The sequence below is a fragment of the Eumetopias jubatus genome, unplaced genomic scaffold (genome assembly GCF_037043125.1).
Source record: "Eumetopias jubatus isolate StellerSeaLion01/CBP00866 unplaced genomic scaffold, mEumJub1_p1.0 scaffold_3, whole genome shotgun sequence".
NCBI lineage: Eukaryota > Metazoa > Chordata > Mammalia > Carnivora > Otariidae > Eumetopias > Eumetopias jubatus.
This window is the reverse complement of record NW_028274809.1, coordinates 81,622,971-81,643,249: the sequence shown is the minus strand read 5'-3', so window position 1 is coordinate 81,643,249 and position 20,279 is coordinate 81,622,971. Positions and strand designations below refer to the sequence as shown.

The window sequence follows — 20,279 nt, the reverse complement described above, 5'->3', positions numbered from 1 at the left end:
AGAGCAAAGAGACTAAGATAGATACTGAAGACTGGAAGAGAATCCAAGAGAGAGCAATTAAACCAAGGGAAGAAAACTTTAAGAAGGAAGTAGTGATCAGCAATGTAAATTACTTAGTATAATTAAACTAAAATATATTTTGAGAAGAAACTAATCACTTTGGAAATGTGGAGATCAATCAGGTCCTTTGAAAAAGCAATTGTGACTGCAGTGAATTAGAATTAATGAAAAGTAAGGTACATTTGGCATTAAAGAAAAAATTAGACATAAGGAGAGTAAACTCACAGCTGGCAGAGCCAAAAACAGCCTGGGCAAGATTGACATAAATTTTCAAAAATCATCTGTAAGGAATAAGGATTCTTTTTTTTAAAACAAACAAAAAACCCAGGAAACCTTATTTTCTAGAGGTAGAACTGTTATATCCCATACTTCTACTGTAAGAAGATCCAGATTCAAGAATAAGTTCAGTATAATGGAATAAAGTTTTATGCTCTCAGTAAATACATTATCCTAGTTATAGTCCCCATTCCCTTGTCATTATTTTCAGTATTCTCTTTGACTTTAACAATTTGCTTGCTGTTACTATTGAGAGTACACAAAATGAACACAAAATAATAAAGCAAAGAAATACACATAAAAAACTTCTGGGAATTAACTGTAGTCCTGTTAAAACTAAAACTATAAAAAAATCACCTCAAACAAAAATATTGATAAATAAGAAAAAACTTTCAGATAAAAGAATTCAAATTTTTAAGAAGTTAGTTAACTGCTTTTCTTCTACACGATGCTTCAAAGGGTTAACTTATATTTTTAGAAATCTGAATCCAACTCCCCATATTTCTGAAAGCTATCACCTTCTTGCTTCCATAATTACTTAATATGCTTTAAGAAGAAGTCTAGATCTGTATGTGAGCCATTAAAAAGAATCTCTTAATACACTTTCACCTTGATTCCAACACTATAAACTTCTTGGAGATATAAGGCTATTATAAAAAAAAAAACCAACTCTTTGGATGTCTATTATATTTAACTATGACAGTCATTGAAGATATTAGATCTTGGGTTTTGAAACATTAATGAATTTCTTACTTCTCTGTATTGAAAGCTCCCTTCTAGCTGGCTCAGGAAATGATGCAAGGGAACTAAGACAGAGAATCATTGACTGACATCACCCCTTATAGGAACATGGGAAATTCCCAGAAACAAAACAGACCTCCCCTGTTATTCAAGGAAGCTGAAACATTAACTTTTCACTGATGAACACATGAGTAGCAGTTGCAGAAGCCAGTCCTTATTGTACTAATTGTACAGTTTGCTTGGCTGGTGCCCTCTTCACAGGCAGATTCTAAGCACAATGTAACAGAGTTTTACTGGTACCTCAGAACTCATGATGCTCCAGGGCTAACTCAGTGGCAGCAGTATATGTACTAAATCTCCTAGTCAGTTCCTGCTGAATCTTCTCACCTTCTGTTAACTAAAGGGAAGGTTATGACAGTAGGTAAATGTTCCTTGAACTTAGCTATAGTACTTTGGGAGAATTTCCTTTGAGGAGAATTAGTTATGATCCTTTAAAATGCTCTTTCATTCAGGGATTTCTCCTTATACTGCCATGCTGAGATGGTGTTTACTCTGCTTAACTTACTTGGCTCATTTGGGGTATGGCTAAAACATTCAAGTTAGACAGGATGTCCAGGTTCAACCATATCCTGGATACTTCTCGGGTTAAGATTCCATAGGAGGCGACCTGTTATCTACACCATTGTTTTTTGTTTGTTTGTGTTTTTAAACCTGGGATCAGAAAAACTTGCTAGGTAGTCAGTACTGAGAGAAAGGATAGCTCCCTCAATGCAACCCCCACTTTCCTGGGCAAGGCTTCTGGCCATGGTGCTGACATATATTCCAAGTGAAGCACATCCATTAGCATACCAAAGGGAAGTGGCAAATGAGGATGAGGATAAAGGGAACAAAATACTAGAACTAAGACACAAACTCCAGTGGTATTACTTCTACATTATAAAAGAACTGCAAGACTGTAAAACAAAGAAAGAAACAAACAAACCCAAAAAACAAAAGGATAGTGCTCACATTCATTTCTACCATCTGCCCCCTAAATTCAGTGATACAGGATCAGCAAAAAAGGACCAAAACCCTAAGGGTTAGCCACCCTCCTCCTACATGGTTACCATTTTCCAAGTCATCCAGAATTATGCTTCACCAGTAATCCCTTTCATCTAATTCCTTCATATACCCACTTGGATGTACAGAATGCAATATTCTGTGAAGGACAAAAAGATGGGTGCCAGCACTGTACAACCTGGGCTATGTAGTCATCTTAGGAAAAGAAAGGGAGCAGGGACAGAAATAAGAGTCCTGGCAAAGCAAAGACATTTAAATACTATGAAAGACTGGGGGACACCTGGGTGGCTCAGTCGGTTAAGCGTCTGCTTTCAGCTCAGGTCATGATCCCAGGGTCCTGGGATCAAGTCCCACATCGGGCTCCCTGCTCAGCAGGAAGTCTGCTTCTCCCTCTCCCACTCCCCCTGCTTGTGTTCCCTCTCTCGCTGTCTCTCTCGCTCTCTCTGTCAAATAAATAAATCTAATAAATAAATAAATAAATAAATAAATAAATAAATAAATACTATGAAAGACTGTATTTGAATCTCTAAAGCAGTCAGAAAAAAATACTGTTGTAACAAGGATAAATCAGTTCAGGAACTGTAGAGGGTAAAAGTCTGTAAGGCACTGAAAAGTGGATTCAGAGGCCAAAGATGCAGAGCTCATTCCACTCCAGACCAGGTAAGGAAAGGGACAATGTGGGAGTACCAAATATAAAGGGTTCTTAAAGAACAGAATCTTATAATAAGATGGAGTATCAAAAAAACTTCCCTGGGCTGACAAGTCTGAGTCCCAGAGAGGATTAGTCTGGGGAGAAGGGGAAAAGGAAAAACCCACACCTAATTGTATCACAGTACAATATCTGAATTTTAAGGATAAAGATAACCATTTTTCCATTCAATTCTGTATAGTTATACTACGAAAAATAATACAAAATTGTCAATCAGAACAATATGCAATGTTTGAACTCTATGTAAAAACAACTTCAGTATATATGTTTGAAATGCTATAAATCAAATAATTACTCTGTAGTGTAGTATAAGGAAGTAGAATGGGCATGGATATAAGGGAAACTTGTATGTTTTACCATGTATTCTTATACACTGATAAAATTTTGATCAGTGAACTTTTAGTAATCTCTGTACTCAATGTGAGGCTTGAAACCACAACCCCAAGATTAAGAGTTGCATGCTCTTCCGACTAAGCCAGCCAGGTGTTCCTTTGTTCAGTGAACTTTTAAGTTAAAAAAATGAAAAGTGACAAAATTAATAGTGCTTAGATGAGCAGACTATATTTTATAATCAAAACAAGAATCAAGTTTTAGTTATGTAAGATGAGTAAATTTTGGAGTATTAACAACAGTAAGAATGTGACTATGGTTAACAATACAGTGCTGTACACTTGAAATCTGCTCAGAAGACAGCTCATAAGTATTCTCACCTCTTCCCACAAAAGAAAAAAAGAAGAGAAAAACAAGAGATCTCACCTCTTCCCACAAAAGAAAAGAGAAAAACAAGAAAGAAAACGGTAACTACTGAGGTGATGGATGAGTTGAATAGCTTCATTGTGGTATTTCATGATGTACATGTATATCAAAACATCAAGTTGTACACCTGAAACATATATAATTTTTATTTTGTCAATTATACCTCAACAAAGCTGGGAAAAAATAAAAAAATTGTTTAAGAACAAAATAAATGCAAAGTTCTCACTTTTAATTTGGTATTGATATTTAAGATTAAAATCATGACTGCTTTTCCAATCAGTATTTGTATATCCTTTCGGTAAATACCTCCAAGTACAATTGCTGGATCGTAGGGTAGTTCTATTTTTAACTTTGTGAGTAACCTCCATACTGTTTTCCACAGTGGCTGTACCAGTTTCAATTCCCACCAATACTGTAGGAGGGTTCCCCTCTCTCCACATCCTCACCAACATCTGTTGTTTACTGTGTTAATTTTAGCCATTCTGACAGGTGTGATATGGTATCTCGTTGTTGTGATTTGTATTTCCCTGATGATAAGTGATGTTGAGCATCTTTTCATGTGTCCATTAGCCATCTGTATGTCTTCTTTGGAAAAATGTCTATTCCTGTCTTCTGCCCATTTTTTAACTGGATTGTTTCTTGGGTGTTGAGTTTGACAAGTTCTTAATATATTTTGGATACTAACCCTTTATCAGATATGTCATTTGCAAATATCTTCTCCCATTCTGAAGGCTGCCTTTTAGTTTTGTTGAGTGTTCCCCTTGCTGTGCAGAAGATTTTTATCTTAACCAATTTTTTTTAAAGATTATTTCAGAGAGCGAATGAGATAGAGAGCATGAGAGGGGGGCGGGTCAGAGGGAGAAGCAGACTCCCTGCTGAGCAGGGAGCCCAATGTGGGACTAGATCCCGGGACTCCAGGATCATGACCTGAGCCGAAGGCAGTCGCTTAACCAACTGAGCCACCCAGGCGCCCGAAGCTTTTTATCTTGATGAAATCCCAATAGTTCATTTTTGCTTTTGTTTCCCTTGCCTCAGGAAATGTATCTAGTAAGAAGTTGCTATGGCCAGGTCAAAGAGGTTGCTGCCCGTGTTCTCTAGGATTCTGATGATTTCCTGTCTCACAGTTAGAGGTCGTTTATCCATTTTGAATTTATTTTTGTATAGCATTATTAACAACAGCCAAATAACGGAAAGAGCCCAAATGTCCATCAATAGATAAATGGATAAAGAAGTCATGGTATGTATATACAACAAAATATTAATTAGCCATAAAAAAGAATGAAATACTGCCATTTGCACCGATGTGGATGGAACTAGAGAGTATTATGCTAAGCGAAATAAGGCAGTCAGAGAAAGACAAATACCATACTATTTCACTTAAGTGGAATTTAAATGAAACAGATGAACATGGGGTAAAAAAAAGAGAGGCAAACCAGGAAAGACTTTTTTTTTTTTAAGATTTTATTTATTTGAGAAAGAGAGAGAGAGAGTGAGTGGGAGGGAGGAGAGGCAGAGAGAATACAAAGCAGACTCTGTGCTGAGCACAGAGCCTGATGCAGGAATCGATCTCATGACTGCAAGATCATGACCTATGCCAAAACCAAGAGTTGGACACTTAACCAACTGAGGCACCCAGGTGCCTCCAGACTCTTAACTATAGAAAACAAAAAGGGTTGCTGGAGGGGAGGTAGGAAGGGGTTGGGTTAAATGGGTGGTGGATATTAAGGAAGGCATTTGTGATGACCACTGTGAGTTGTATGTTAGTGATGAACTGCTGGATACGACACCTAAAATTAATATTACTTTCTATATTAACTAATTAGAATTTAAATAAAAACTTGAAACTACAAAAAATTAATATTGCTTTGACATAAAACAATATTCTTAGAGCCAGTGAATATAGACTTTGCAACTTTAATTATCCAAAGATCTAATCATCCTCATCAGTATTTAATATCATAGACCAGTTTTTCCCAATTCTTTCAAAACCAAGGAGTCTAAATTATTTTCTACTTTCAGAAGACCCATATTTCTGAAAGATTCTACCATGTGCGATTTATTCAGCAACACTGTTTTCAATTGTGTTATTAAACACATTCCCACACATATACTCTCTCCCTTCTCCCTGCCAACTGAAAATTCTTGACAGCATAAGATAAACTGATGCTAGTATGTTGAGTTGGTATGACAATAGCCTATATATGTTACACTATTCAATTTAAGCACAGATAAATTTACAGAGTCCACAAGGTTTAGTAAACCTTTAAATCAACATGCAAGTGTGACTAGGTAAAAGACCCTGAAGGCTCCAGAGACTACAAGATGAGATTCACCAATTTAGAAAATACAACCAGAGGTGCCAAGCCTGGTTTGACTTAAAAGACCCAATGAGATAAAAGCTGAAACTGTATGAGAATTAGCAGAGGAAAAAATCCAAACTGGATAGTTAGGTATGAACCACCGAGCTAAAGTACTGCTAAACTTGTAAATAATGAAAATAATATTTTTATAATACTGTAAATATTAACAGAATAACTTAAAATATAAGCCAGATCGAAATAAAACAAAAATTTCATTAAAGTTCTTTTGAGAGAAAAAATTTAGGATATGACATTTCAAATTCTTTTAAAAGAAAATAACACAAAAAAGTGTATAATTTGTATTAATGCAGTTTTATGCTATAGTAACATTAGAAACTTTGTGCTAATTTACAAATTTGTTTAAATTTGTAGGTTTTTATAAGCTTTCAATGGTATAGCAAGGCACAAAAATAAAGATTATTGCCTCTGTTCCAAGTTACCTGAATATTCTCATTCCACTTCTCAGTGAAGATCTTGTCTGGAAATTCTGCAGGTAGAGATAATTGTTCTTTAAATATTTTAAGATACTGTGGAAAACCAAATGAATTCATTAAATGTATCTGCCGGTGAGAAAATCGTGACTTCACTCTTTTTTCTAAGAGTTCCAAAATATCCTTAAAAACAAACAAAAATCCATGTAAGATGCATGTTTAAAAAAAAAAAAACATACCAATATTAGAGGTATACATATTTGAACTACCACTATTAATTAACAATGCTTACCCTATAAAACACACTTAAGCATTTTATGCAAGCCTCCAAAAACTCAAATCATTCCCTTGATATCCTTACAGTTATGCAAGCCACTTTTAATAATCCCCTTCTAAGAATGTGCAGGCCTGGTGATGTCATGCCTTTTTCCCACTAAGCTATTCTCAGTTAATCTTTAACATTCCAAGACCAACAATAATTGCAAAAAAATTCTAACTATTATTGAATAGCTCTGCCACAATAACACCAAGAATTTCAATAAGGCATTTCATACATTGACAAAGAGAAATAATGATATGTGAAGAATTCAGAAAAACAGCAAAATGTAGTAAGACTTATTACATTCCTGAAAATTTAAACATCTTCATTGTTTTATGTAATAACGACTCAAGAAGTAGCATATGTAATGGAGAAAAATTCAGTTCCCTAAACTACCTATAAATTCAAGCTGAAGCCACGGTGAAATGAAGGAACAAACTATAGGAGAGGAAACTTGCAGGAAAACAGCATGACAGTGGTAAATTACTCTGTCTTCTGGCTTTTTTACAGTGATATTTTAGAAACTACTTGCATTTCTGCTATTTTTCCTTCAAAAGTTAGGAATCAAGTTTATTGTCATTTTTCTATAAAAGAACTTAAAAAAAAAAGCTGTGAGGACCTAAAATATGGATTTTTAAATCTACCCAGATGATTTTCATAATATAGGTTAAGAAACCAATCATATAGAGGAAAGAATACAAGTGATCAAAATGGGATCATGGTTACTCTGGAAAAGACAGGATAGATTAATAAATTGGGGTTAGTAGGGAGAAAGTGAATGAAAAACCTGGAATGTTTTTATAGGTCAAAGAAAAATACAGTGTAAGCACAATTAAAAGAGAATGAAGTTATGTTCAGAGACAGCAATATTATAAATTTTCTATTAATGAGCAGTTCTAGATCATCCATGTAGGTAGGTGGCTGAAAGGTAGTGCAAACACCACTCTATGCCAGCAATAATTAAGAGCTTGAACTTGGGAATGGAAAGAAAGGTGGAAGTAAAAGATATTTTAGTGGTGGACAATAATGACTGAAGTTGGCAATGTGGGAATAAAAAGAATAGTAAAAAAAAAGAACCACTTCCACAGAGAAGAGACTGTTTGCTAGTAAAGTCACTAATCCATCTAACCTTTTGCTTTTCCCCTATAAACACAGATATATGACAGACTTGAACAGTACAGTTGGGAGAATTATACATAGAGAATTTTTAAAGGCCTATGATAACACTGCTAAAGAGCAGCTGATTCTTTATCTGGTCCTTCAATGGGTCAGTAACATGTGCCACTATTACTTCTACCAAAAGAAAGATTTTTTTTTTTTTTAAGCAAGAAGGAAGATGTTTCCTGAACTCTTGTGGTACGAATGCTGCTTTTGACAAAGAGGAATAAAGATATGTGAAGAACCAGACAGAGGTTCTATGAGGGAGACTTATTATGAAGGCATATATCATATACTCTAAAGCACTGGGGAAAGAGGACAGAGATAAACACTCCACAGGAAAACAACACTGGAAGGAAGACTGTTGAAAGAGGACTCAGTAAAGCATTTCACTTTTCTAAGAAGGAAACAGCTGTAGGAAAGGAACAAAAGTAAATGGGTATAACCAGAAACCTGCCAAGAATGAAATAGGAAAAAGAAGAATGAAAACAGACGCATGGCAGGCACAGTATGAGAAGAGATGACTCTTAAATACCAGTTTTACCTGAATTTAGTAAGAAAGTTTATGATGTAAAAGAATATGAACAAAAAAAGGCCTATGTAGCCATCTGAAGTATATAAGGTTCAACATGTAGAGAGTCTTCATAAAGTAATGTGATAGTGACATTGAGACTATGGTTAAAATCATTCTAAAATCACCCCCAAGAAGCAAAAAAGCCACTATCTACTTCTACAGCTTGATAGAAGTAATCCCTTCCATTTCTGGAGATAAATACTTACAAAGATGGAATACTATCATTTTTACTCAATTCTAGCATTTTCAAAAAAAAAGAAACAATCTTAAATATAAAAGTAGAAACTATTAATTTTAATAAAACAGTGGTACAATTAATTTTCTCTTTACTTGCTAATGTAGATATTATACTAGTATAATCTGACTTCACATTTTTTTTATTCAGTGATTCCACTGGCGGGAGGGAGGCATTAGTTTATGAGCATGTGTGATAAATGTTTTATTTTCTTCAATCTGAGTTGAAAAGTGGGATAAATGCGGACAGGTGGAGCAAGATGGCAAAGGAGTAGGAAGACCTAAATTTCATCTGGTCCCAGGAATTCAGCTAGATAGGGATCAAACCATTCTGAACACCTACAAACTCAACAGAAGATTGAAGAAAAGAATATTTTTGGAAGGAAAGACGGTGGAGGAGTAGGGGGACCCTATTTCAACTGGTCCCCGGAATTGAGCTGGATATCTACCAGACCACTCTGAGCACCCACGAAACCAGCCTGAGATGTAAGAAGATCTGGATCTCTACAAACAGAATATATATAACAGGCGGTTGATTTTGAGGTAGGAAGCGGGGAGCTGTGATTCTGTGGGCAGATATCGGAGGATAAACGGCAGTGGGAGGGTGCCTGGCCGTGGGGATCCTACACGGCCGGTGAGCGACAGCCTCGCGCGCTGGGGACGGGCACAGACTCGCAGACCTGTAGTGGCAGGGAAAGTACGTTAGGGCAGCCCCCAGGGCGGAAACCCGGAGCAGCGGGGTTGCGCCTGCGAACTGTGAGCGGTGGGCGGTTTTAGAAGCACAAAGGGCAGAGACGGGCTCCGACCTGGAGGCATGACTGGGGGCCCGGTAGAGGGGCGCAGTCCTGAGAACCCAGGACGCTGCAGTTTATAGCAGCACACACAGAAACGGAGACGCTGTGGCCTGGAGAGCTCACTGAAGAACCGACTGTGGTCTCTCTGCTTTGAGGCAGAGGGTTGGAAACGGTCTCTTCTGCTCTGACTCGCGGAAAAGAGGCGGAAAGCCCCCAGGGAAAGCCGCCAGAGAACAAAAGCCCCAAAAACTGATACCCGTTGAGCCCATCCCCCGCCACGGGGGGGCAGGGCAACTCCGCCCAAACAGGGTTGCCTGAGTAACAGGAAGGCAGGCACCTCCTGAAGACAGGCGGGGAAAACAAGAGGCCAGCAACCCTAAGGTCCCAAGAAAACAGGTGCCTCTTCCTTGGGTTCTAGTCAATAATTTGGACACTATACATTTGCTCAAACACCCATCAACAGAATGACTAGGAGGAGGAGCCCCCAAAATAGAAAAGACTCAGAGATTATGACTTATGCTGCAGATTTACAAATGGATGCAGATATAAGCAAGATGTTGGAGATGGAATTCAGGCTAACAATTGTGAAGACAATGGCTAGAATGGAGAAATCAATTAATGGCAACACAGAGTCTTTAAGGGCAGAAATGAAAGCTGAATTGGCAGAACTTAAAAATGCTATCAATGAGCTCCAATCCAATCTAGATAATCTAACAGCTAGGGTAAGTGAGGCAGAAGAATGAATAAGTGACCTGGAAGACAATATAATAGATAAAAAGGGAAAAGAAGAGGCCAGGAAAAAACAACTCAGAATCCATGAAAATAGAATCAGAGAAATAAATGACACCATGAAGCGTTCCAATGTCAGAATAATTGGAATCCCAGAGGTAGTGGAGAGAGAGAGAGAGGTCTAGAAAATTTATTTGAGCAAATCGTAGCTGAGAACTTCCCTAATCTGGGGAATTAAACAAACATTCCTGTCCTAGAGGCAGAGAGGACCCCTCCCAAGATCAAGGAAAACAGGCCAACGCACCAGCATGAAATAGTAAAACTTGCCAATCTTAGAACCAAGGAAACGATCTTAAGGGCAGTTAGGGGTAAAGAGATTACTTACGTACAGAGGGAGGAACATCAGAATAACGTCAGACCTATCCACAGAGACCTGGCAAGCAAGAAAGGCCTGTCAAGACATATTCAGGGTACTAAATGAGAAGAACATGCAGCCAAGAATACTTTATCCAGCAAGGCTTTCACTTAGAATGGATGGAGAGATGCAGAGCTTCCACAATTGGCAGAAACTGAAAGAATATGTGACCACTAAGCCGGCCCTGCAAGAAATATTAAGGGGGGTTCTATAAAAGGAGAAAGACCCCAAGAGTGATATACAACAGAAATTTACAGGAACAATCTATAAAAACAACGCCTTCACAGGCAATATGATGATAATTAATTCATATCTTTCAATAATCACTCTCAATGTGAATGGCCTAAATGCTCCCATAAAACAGCACAAGGTTGCAGACTGGATAAAAAGACAGGACCCATCCATATGCTGTCTCCAAGAGACTCATTTGGAACCTAAAGATACATCCAGACTGAAAGTGAAGGGATGGAGATCCATCTTCCATGCCAGCGGACCTCAAAAGAAAGCTGGGGTACCAATTCTTATATCAGACAAATTAGATTTTAAACTAAAGTCTGTAATTAGAGACACAGAAGGACACTATATCATTCTTAAAAGGTCTATCCAACAAGAAGATCTAACAATTATAAGTATCTATGACCCAACATGGGAGCAGCCATCTACATAAGCCAACTGTTAGCCAAAATAGAGAGTCATATTAACAACAATATGGTAATTGTAGGAGACCTCAATACCCCACTCTCAGCAATGGAAAGATCATCTAGGCAGAAAATCAATAAGAAACAAGAGCTTTGAATGATACATTGGACCAGAGGGACCTCATAGATATTTACAGAACATTCCACCCTAAAACAACAGAATACTCATTCTTCTTGGGCGCACGTGGAACTTTATCCAGAATAGACCACATACTGGGTCACAAATCAGGTCTCAACCGATACCAAAAGACTGAGATTATTCCCTGCATATTCTCAGACCACAATGCTTTAAAAGTGGGACTCAATCACAAGAAAAAATTTGGCAGAAATTCAAATACTTGGAAGCTAAAGACCACTCTGCTCAAGAATGTTGAGGTCAACCAGGAAATCAAAGAACTTAAACTACTCAGGGAAATCAATGAGAACGAAAACACATCGGTCCAAAACCTATGGGATACTGCAAAGGCGGTCATTCAAGCCTCACTCAAAAAAATAGAAAAATCCCGAATTCACCAACTAACTCTACACCTTAAAGAACAAACGATGTCTAAGCCACACATCAGAAGAGAAATAATTAAAATTAAAGCAGAGATCATGAATTAGAAACCAGAAACACAGTAGATCAAATCAACGAAACTAGAAGTTGGTTCTTTGAAAGAATAAGTAAGATCAATAAACCACTGGCCAGACTTATCTAAAAGAAAAGAGAAAGGACCCAAATTAATAAAATTATGAATGAAAGGGGAGAGATCACAACACCAAGAAAACAGAAAAAATTATTAGAAATTATCAACAACTATATGCCAATAAACTGAGAAATCTGGATGAAATGGAGGCCTTCCTGGAAACCTATAAGCTGCCAAGACTGAAACAGGAAGAAACTGACAACCTGAATAGGCCAATAACCAGTAACGAGATTGAAGCAGTGATCAAAAACCTCCCAAAAAACAAGAGTCTAGGGCCTGATGGATTCCCTGGGGAATTCTACCAAACATTCAAAGAAGAAATAATACCTATTCTACTGAAGCTGTTTCAAAAAATAGAAACAGAAGGGAAACATCCAAACTCATTCTATGAGGCCAGCAGTACCTTAATCCCCAAACCAGGCAAAGACCCCATCAAAAAGGAGAATTTCAGACCCATATCCCTGATGAATATGGATTCCAAAATCCTCAACAAAATCTTAGCCAATAGGATACAACAATACAGTAAAAGGATCATCCACCACGACCAAGTGGGATTTATCCCCGGATGCAAGGGTGGTTCAACATTCACAAATCAATCAATGTGATAGAACACATTAATAAGAGGAGGGAGAAGAACCACATAGTCCTCTCAATTGATGCAGAGAAAGCACTTGACAAACTATAACATACTTTCCTCATTAAAACTCTTCAAAGTATAGGGATAGAGGGGAACATTCCTCAAGTTCATAAAATCCATCTATGAAAAACCAACAGCAAATATCATCCTCAATGGGGAAAAGCTAGGAGCCTTTCCCTTAAGATCAGGAACATGTCAAGGATGCCCACTCTCTCCACTATTGTTCAACATAGTACTAGAAGTCCTAGCAACTGCAATCAGACAACGAAAAGAAATAAAAGGTATTCAAACTGGCAAAGAAGAAGTCAAACTCTCTTTTCACAGACGACATGATACTTTATGTGGAAAACCCAAAAGACTCCACCCCCAAATTACTAGAACTCATACAGCAATTCAGTAATGTGGCAGGATACAAAATCAATGCACAGAAATCAGTTGCTTTCTTATACACTAACAACGCAACTGTAGAAAGAGAAATTAGAGAAATGATTCCATTTACAATACAACCAAAAACCATAAGATACCTCAGAATAAACCTAACCAAAGAGGTAAAGGATCTATACTCTAGGAACTACATAACACTCATGAAAGAAATTGAAGACGACACAAAAAGATGGAATGAGAAGAATAAACATTGTTAAAATGTCTATACTACCCAGAGCAATCTATACCTTCAATGCCATCCTGATCAAAATTCCAATGACATTTTTCAAAGTACTGGAACAAACAATCCTAAAATTTGTATGGAATCAGAAAAGACCCCGAATCACCAAGGAAATGTTGAAAAAGAAAAACAAAGCTGGGGGCATCACGTTGCCCAATTTTAAGCTATATTACAAAGCTGTGATCACCAAGACACCATGGTACTGGCACAAAAACAGACATACAGACCAATGGAACAGAACAGAAACCCAGATATAGACCCTCAACTCTATCGTCAAATAATCTTTGACAAAGCAGGAGAAAACATGCAATGGAAAAAAGACAGTCTCTTCAATACATGGTGCTGGAAAAACTGGACAGCCACATGCAAAAGAATGAAACTCGACCATTCTCAAACACCATTCACAAAGATAAACTCAAAGTGGATGAAAGACCTCAATGTGAGACAGGAATCCATCAAAATCCTAGAGGAGAACATAGGCAGTCACCTCTTAGACATCGCCCACAGCAATTTCTTTCAAGATACATCTCCAAAATCTAGTGAAACAAAAGCAAAAATGAACTTTTAGGACTTCATCAAGATAAAAAGCTTCTGCACAGCAAAGGAAACAGTCAACAAAACAAAGAGGCAACCCACAGAATGGGAAAAGATATTTGCAAATGAAACTACAGATAAAGGGCTGGTATCCAAGATCTATAAAGAACTTCTCAAACTCAACACCCAAAAATCAAATAATCAAGTCAAAAAGTGGGCAGAAGATATGAAAAGACACTTCTCTGAAGAAGACATACAAATGGCTAACAGACACATGAAAAAATGTTCATCATCATTAGCCATCAGGGAAATTCAAATCAAAACCACAATGAGATACCACCTTACACCAGTTAGAATGGCAAAAATGGACAGGGAAAGAAACATCAAATGTTGGAGAGGTTGTGGAGAAAGGGTGAGCCTCTTACACTGTTGGTGGGAATGCAAGTTGGTACAGCCACTTTGGAAAACAGTGTGGAGGTTCCTCAAAAATTTAAAAACAGAGCTACCCTATGACCCAGCAATTGCACTACTGGGTATTTACCCCAAAGACACAGATGTAGTGAAAAGAAGGGCCATATGCACCCTAATGTTCACAGCAGCAATGTCTGCAATAGCCAAACTGGGGAAAGAGCCAAGATGCCTTCAACAGATGAATGGATAAAGAAGATGTGGTCCATATATACAATGGAATATTACTCAGCCATCAGAAAGGATGAATACCCAACTTTTACATCAACATGGATGGGACTGGAGGAGATCATGCTAAGTGAAATAAGTCAAAAAGAGAAAGTCAATTATCACATGGTTTCACTTATTTGTGGAACATAAGGAATAGCATGGAGGACATTAGGAGAAGGAAGGGAAAAATGAAGGGGGGGAATCGGAGGGAGAAATGAACCATGAGAGACTATGGACTCTGAGAAACAAACAGGGTTTTAGAGGGGAGGGGGAAGGGGGAATTGGTTAGCCTGGTGATGGGTATTAAGGAGGGCACGGACTGCATGGAGCACTGGGTGTTATATGAAAACAATGGATCGTGGATGACCACATCAAAAACTAATGATGTATTGTATGGTGACTAAGATAACATAATAAAATTAAAAATATATATATAAAAATGACCATTGAAAGGGGAAAAAAAAGAAGGAAAGAAGAGGAGCAACTCTCTGAACAGAAAAGCGACCACTTTCTGGAAGGTAGACCATGCGGAGAAGTGAATCCGAGGCGATGTTCAGGAAGAAAGACATGGGGAGGGGGAGGGAGCCTCCACCAGCCGGCTACCAGCAAGTAATAGAGCAGCGGAGCAGAAAATCACAACTTTCAGAAGTCGTCTCCGCCGAGGGACGTCACTCCAGTGACTAAGCAGGGGGTGAAACCCTCGTTGGGACAGTGTGGTCTCAGGACCCTCAGGGTCACAGAAGGACTGGGGGTGTCTGAGCACAGCAGAGCTCCCAGGTATCGAAGCAGGGAGGCCGGCTGCGGAGACGGAGACTAGGAGTGAACTCTCAGCTCAGGGCTACAATTAACCATGATCCGCGGCACAGCTGGGCCACTACTCCTTCAGCAGGGACCCGACAAGCATCAGATCTGGGGAGAGACCCCTTCCAGCCCCAGGAGGAGCGGCGTGGGAGCACAGTGCAGGAATCTGCTGGGTTTGGAGACTCCAAACGGGGTCATGTGCCAGAGATAGAGGCGCTGGGTCACAGGCTGGGTGAGCACAGAGGTGGCCAGAGACCCGGAAGACAGGAGTGACTGACTGCTTTTCTCTGTGGCCTCACTGAGGATTGGGGTGCTGAACTCTTGGCTCCTCCTGGGCAGAGATTGGGAGGCCACCATTTTCACCCTCGTCCTCCAGAGCTGTACGGAAAGCTTACAGGAAACAAAAGCTACTGACAGCAAACCGGAGCAGATTATTCAGCCTGCCCCTGGCAAGGGCGGGGTAATTCCGCCTCGGGCAAAGACATTTGAGAATCACTGCAACAGGCACCTCCCCCAGAAGATCAGCAAGAACAGCCAGCCAAGACCAAGTTTACTAATCAATGAGAAAAGCAGAGCTCCAGTACTAGGGGAATACAGAACATAGAATTCACGGCTTTTTCCCCCATGATTCTTTAGTCGTTCAAAGCTAAATTTTAAAATGATTTTTTTATTTTCTATTGTTTTCACATTTTTCTTTTACCCTTTTTCAACCATCTTATCAATCCCTTTTTTAAAAACCTTTAATTTTCATTTTTAGAATCAAATTCTATCCCTTCACCATAGTTAACCTTACTTTTTCTATATACATAAGCTGTTCTCCCTTTAAAATTTTGGGATACAATTTCTTCTAACAGACCAAAATATATCCAAAATCTCTAGTGTATGGCTTTGTTCTAGTCTCCTGCCTGATGACATTCCTTCCCTTTTTCTTTTTTTTAATTTTTAAAAAATTTTTTTTCAAACAACTTATCAATTCCTTTTATAAAATCTTTTATAGTTTTCATCTTTATGGTCATATTCCATCCCTTCATCGTATTTACCCTTCTTTTTGTACACACACGTTTTTCTTTCTTCAAAATTTTGGGAGGAAGTTTCTTTTAACAGACCAAAATACGCCCAAAATCTAGTGTGTGGATCTGATCTATACACCAACTTGATCACATTTCCCCCACCCCCCCCTTTTTTTCCATTTCTTTTCCCCCCGGGTTTGGGTCTCTTCTGATTTGTTTAGTGTACATTTTTGGGGGGTCATTGTTACCCTGTTAACATTTTGTTCTATCATACATCTATTCTCCTCTGCACAAAATGGCAAGACGGAAAAACTCACCTCAAAAAAAAGAACAAGAGGCAGTACCGACTGACAGGGACCTAATCAATATGGACATTAGTAAGCTGTCGGAACTAGAGTTCAGAATGATGATTTTAAAGATACTAGCTGGGCTTGTAAAAAGCATGGAAGTTATTAGAGAAACCCTTTCTGGAGAAATAAAAGAACTAAAATCTAACCAATTCAAAATCAAAAAGGCTATTAATGAGGTGCAATTAAAAATGGAAGCTCTAACTGGTAGGATAACTGAGGCAGAAGAGAGAATTAGTGATATAGAAGATCAAATGATGGAGAATAAAGAAGCTGAGAAAAAGAGATAAACAACTACTGGATCACAACCGCAGAATTCGAGAGATAAGTGATACCACAAGACGAAACAGTATTAGAATGAGTGGGATTCCAGAAGAAGAAGAAAGAGAGAGTGGGGCAGAAGGTATACTGGAGCAAATTACAGTAGAGAACTTCCCTAATGTGGGGAAGGAAACAGGCATCAAAATCCAGGAGGCACACAGAGAACCCCCTCAAAATCAATAAAAATAGGTCAACATCTCAATATCTAATAGTAAAACTTACAAGTCTCAGAGAAAAAGAGAAAATCCCGAAAGCAGCTGGGGACAAGGTGTCTGTAACCTACAATGGTAGAAATATTAGACTGACAGCAGACCTAGCCACAAGACCTGGCAGGCCAGAAAGGACTAGCATGTTATATTCAGAGCACTAAACGAGTACAATATGCAGCCAAGAATACTATATCCAGCTAGGCTGTCACTGAAAGTAGAAGGAGAGATAAAAAGCTTCCAGGACAAACAAAAACTAAAAGAATTTGCAAAGACGAAACCAGCCCTACAAGAAATATTGAAAGGGGTCCTCTAAGCAAAGAGAGAGCCTAAAAGTAACATAGACCAGAAAGGAACAGAGACAATATACAGTCACCTTACAGGCAATAAAATGGCACTAAATTCATATCTTTCAATAGTTACCCTGAATGTAAATGGACTAAATGCCCCAATCGAAAGACAAAGGGTATCAGACTGGATAAAAAAACAAGACCCTTCAATATGCTGCCTGGAAGAGACTCATTTTAGACCCAAAGACACCTCCAGATTGAAAGTGAGGGGGTGGAAAACCATTTACCATGTTAATGGACATCAAAAGAAAGCTGGGGTGGCAATCCTTATATGAGACAAATTAGATTTTATTTCATTATTATTAAAGATCTTACTTATTTGACAGAGAGACACAGTGCAAGACGGTACACAAGCAGGGGGAGTGGGAGAGAAGCAGGCTTCCTGCACAAGCAGGGAGCCCGATGTGGGGCTTGAACCCCAGGACCCTGGGACCATGACCTGAGCCTAAGGCAGACACTTAACAATTGAGCCACCCAGGCACCCCTGACAAATTAGATTTTAAACCAAAGACTGTAATAAGAGATGAGGAAGGATACTGTATCCTACTTAAAGGGTTTATCCAAAAAGAAGATCTAACACTTGTAAATATCTATGCCCCTAACATGGGAGCACCCAATTATATAAGGCAATTAATAACAAAATCAAAGAAACACATTGACAACAATACAATAATAGTGGAGGACTTTATCATCCCCCTTACTGAAATTGACAGATTATCTAAGCAAAAGATCAATAAGGAAATAAAGCTTTAAATGACACACTGGAACAAATGGACTTCACAGATATATTAAGAACATTCCATCCCAAAGCACCAGAAAACACATTCTTCTCTAGTGCCCATGGAACATTTTCCAGAATTGATCACATCCTAGGTCACGAATCAGGTCTCAACTGGTACCAAAAGACTGGGATCAGTCCCTGCATATTTTTGGACCACAATGCTTTGAAACTAGAACTCAATCACAAAAGGAAAGTCGGAAAGAACGGAGTCTAAAGAGCATCCTACTAAAGAATGAATGGGTCAACCAGGAAATTAAAGAAGAATTAAAAAAATTCATGGAAACAAATGAAAATGAAAACACTACTGTTCAAAATCTTTGGGATGCAGCAAGGCGGTCCTTCAAGAAACAAGAAAGGTCTCAAATACACAACCTAGCCCTAAACTTAAAGGAGCTGGAGAAAGAACAGCAAATAAAGCCGAAACATAGCAGGAGAAGAGCAATAATAAAGATCAGAGCAGAAATCAATGAAATAGAAACCAAAAGAACAGTAGAACAGATCAACAAAACAAGGAGCTTGTTCTTTGAAAGAATTAATAAGATTGATAAACCCCTGGCAAGACTTATCAAAAAGACAAGAGAAAGACCCAAATAAATAAAATCATGAATGAAAGAGGAGAGATCACAGCCAACACAACAATTATAAGAACATATTATGAGCAACTATATGGCAGCAAATTAAGATAATCCAGAAGAAATGGATGCAATCCTAGAGATGTATAAACCACCAAAACTGAACCAGGAAGAAACAGAAAACCTGAACAGACCCATAACCACTAAGGAAATTGAAGCAGTAATCAAAATTCTCTGAAAAAGAGCTCAGGGACAGACCGCTTCCAAGGGGAATTCTACCAAACATTTAAAGAAGAATTAATACCTATTTTTCTGAAACTGTTCCAAAAAATAGAAATGGAAGGAAAACTTCCAAACTCATTTTATGAGGCCAGCATTACCTTGATCCCAAAATCAGACAAAGACCCCAACAAAAAGGAGAATTACAGACCAATATCCCCAATGAAAATGAATGCAAAAATTCTCACCAAAATACTAGTCAACAGGATCCAACAGTACATTAAAAGAATTATTCACCATGACCAAGCAGGATTTATTGCTGGGCTGCAAGGTTGGTTCAACATCCTCAAATCAATGTGATACATTAATAAAAGAAAGAACAGGAACCATATTATCCTCTCAACAGATGCAGAAGAAGCATTTGACAAAGTAGAGCATTCTTTCTTGATTAAACTCTTCAGAGTGTAGGGACAGAGGGTACATACCTCAATATCATAAAAAGCCATCCATGAAAAACCCATAGCAAATATCATTCTTAATGGACAAAAACTAAGAGCTTTTCCCCTAAGGAAAGGAACACAGCAGGGATGTCCACTATCACCACTGCTCTTCAACATAGTACTAGAAGTCCTAACCACAGCAGTTAGACAACAAAAAGAAATAAAAAGCACCCGAAGAGGCAAAGAAGAAGTCAAATTCTCACTCCTTGCAGATGATACGATACTTTATGTGGAAAACCCAAAAGACTCCACCCCAAAACTGCTAGAACTCATGCAGGAATTCAGTAAAGTGGCAGGATATAACATCAAGCACAGAAATCAGTTGCATTTCTATACACAAACAATAAGACAGAAGAGAAATTTAGGAGTCGATCCCATTTACAATTGCACCCAAAACCATAAGATACTTAGGAATAAATCTAATCAAAGAGGCAAAGAAGCTGTACTCAGAAAACTATAAAATACTCATGAAAGAAACTGAGAGAGACATAAAGAAATGGAAAAACGTTCTATGCTCATGGATTGCAAGAAGAAATATTGTGAAGATGTCAATGCTACCTAGAGCAATCTACACATTTAATGCAATCCCTATCAAAATACCATCCAGTTTTTTCTAAGAAATGGAACAAATAATCCTAAAATTTGTATGGGACCAGAAAA

The 20,279-nt window shown here is 38.3% G+C and overlaps 1 protein-coding gene across 3 annotated transcripts in view; it reads right to left on the bottom strand.

Moving 5' to 3' along the window:
* The window catches only part of ORC4 (origin recognition complex subunit 4), a 96,684-nt gene that overhangs the window by 11,198 nt on the left and 65,207 nt on the right, over positions 1-20,279 (bottom strand). For all 3 annotated transcript variants that reach the window (XM_028123800.2, XM_028123795.1, XM_028123796.2), the window contains one exon: positions 6,402-6,575. In XM_028123800.2, coding sequence (XP_027979601.1) covers positions 6,402-6,575 — 174 coding nt within the window. The remainder of the gene's footprint in view (positions 1-6,401; positions 6,576-20,279) is intronic.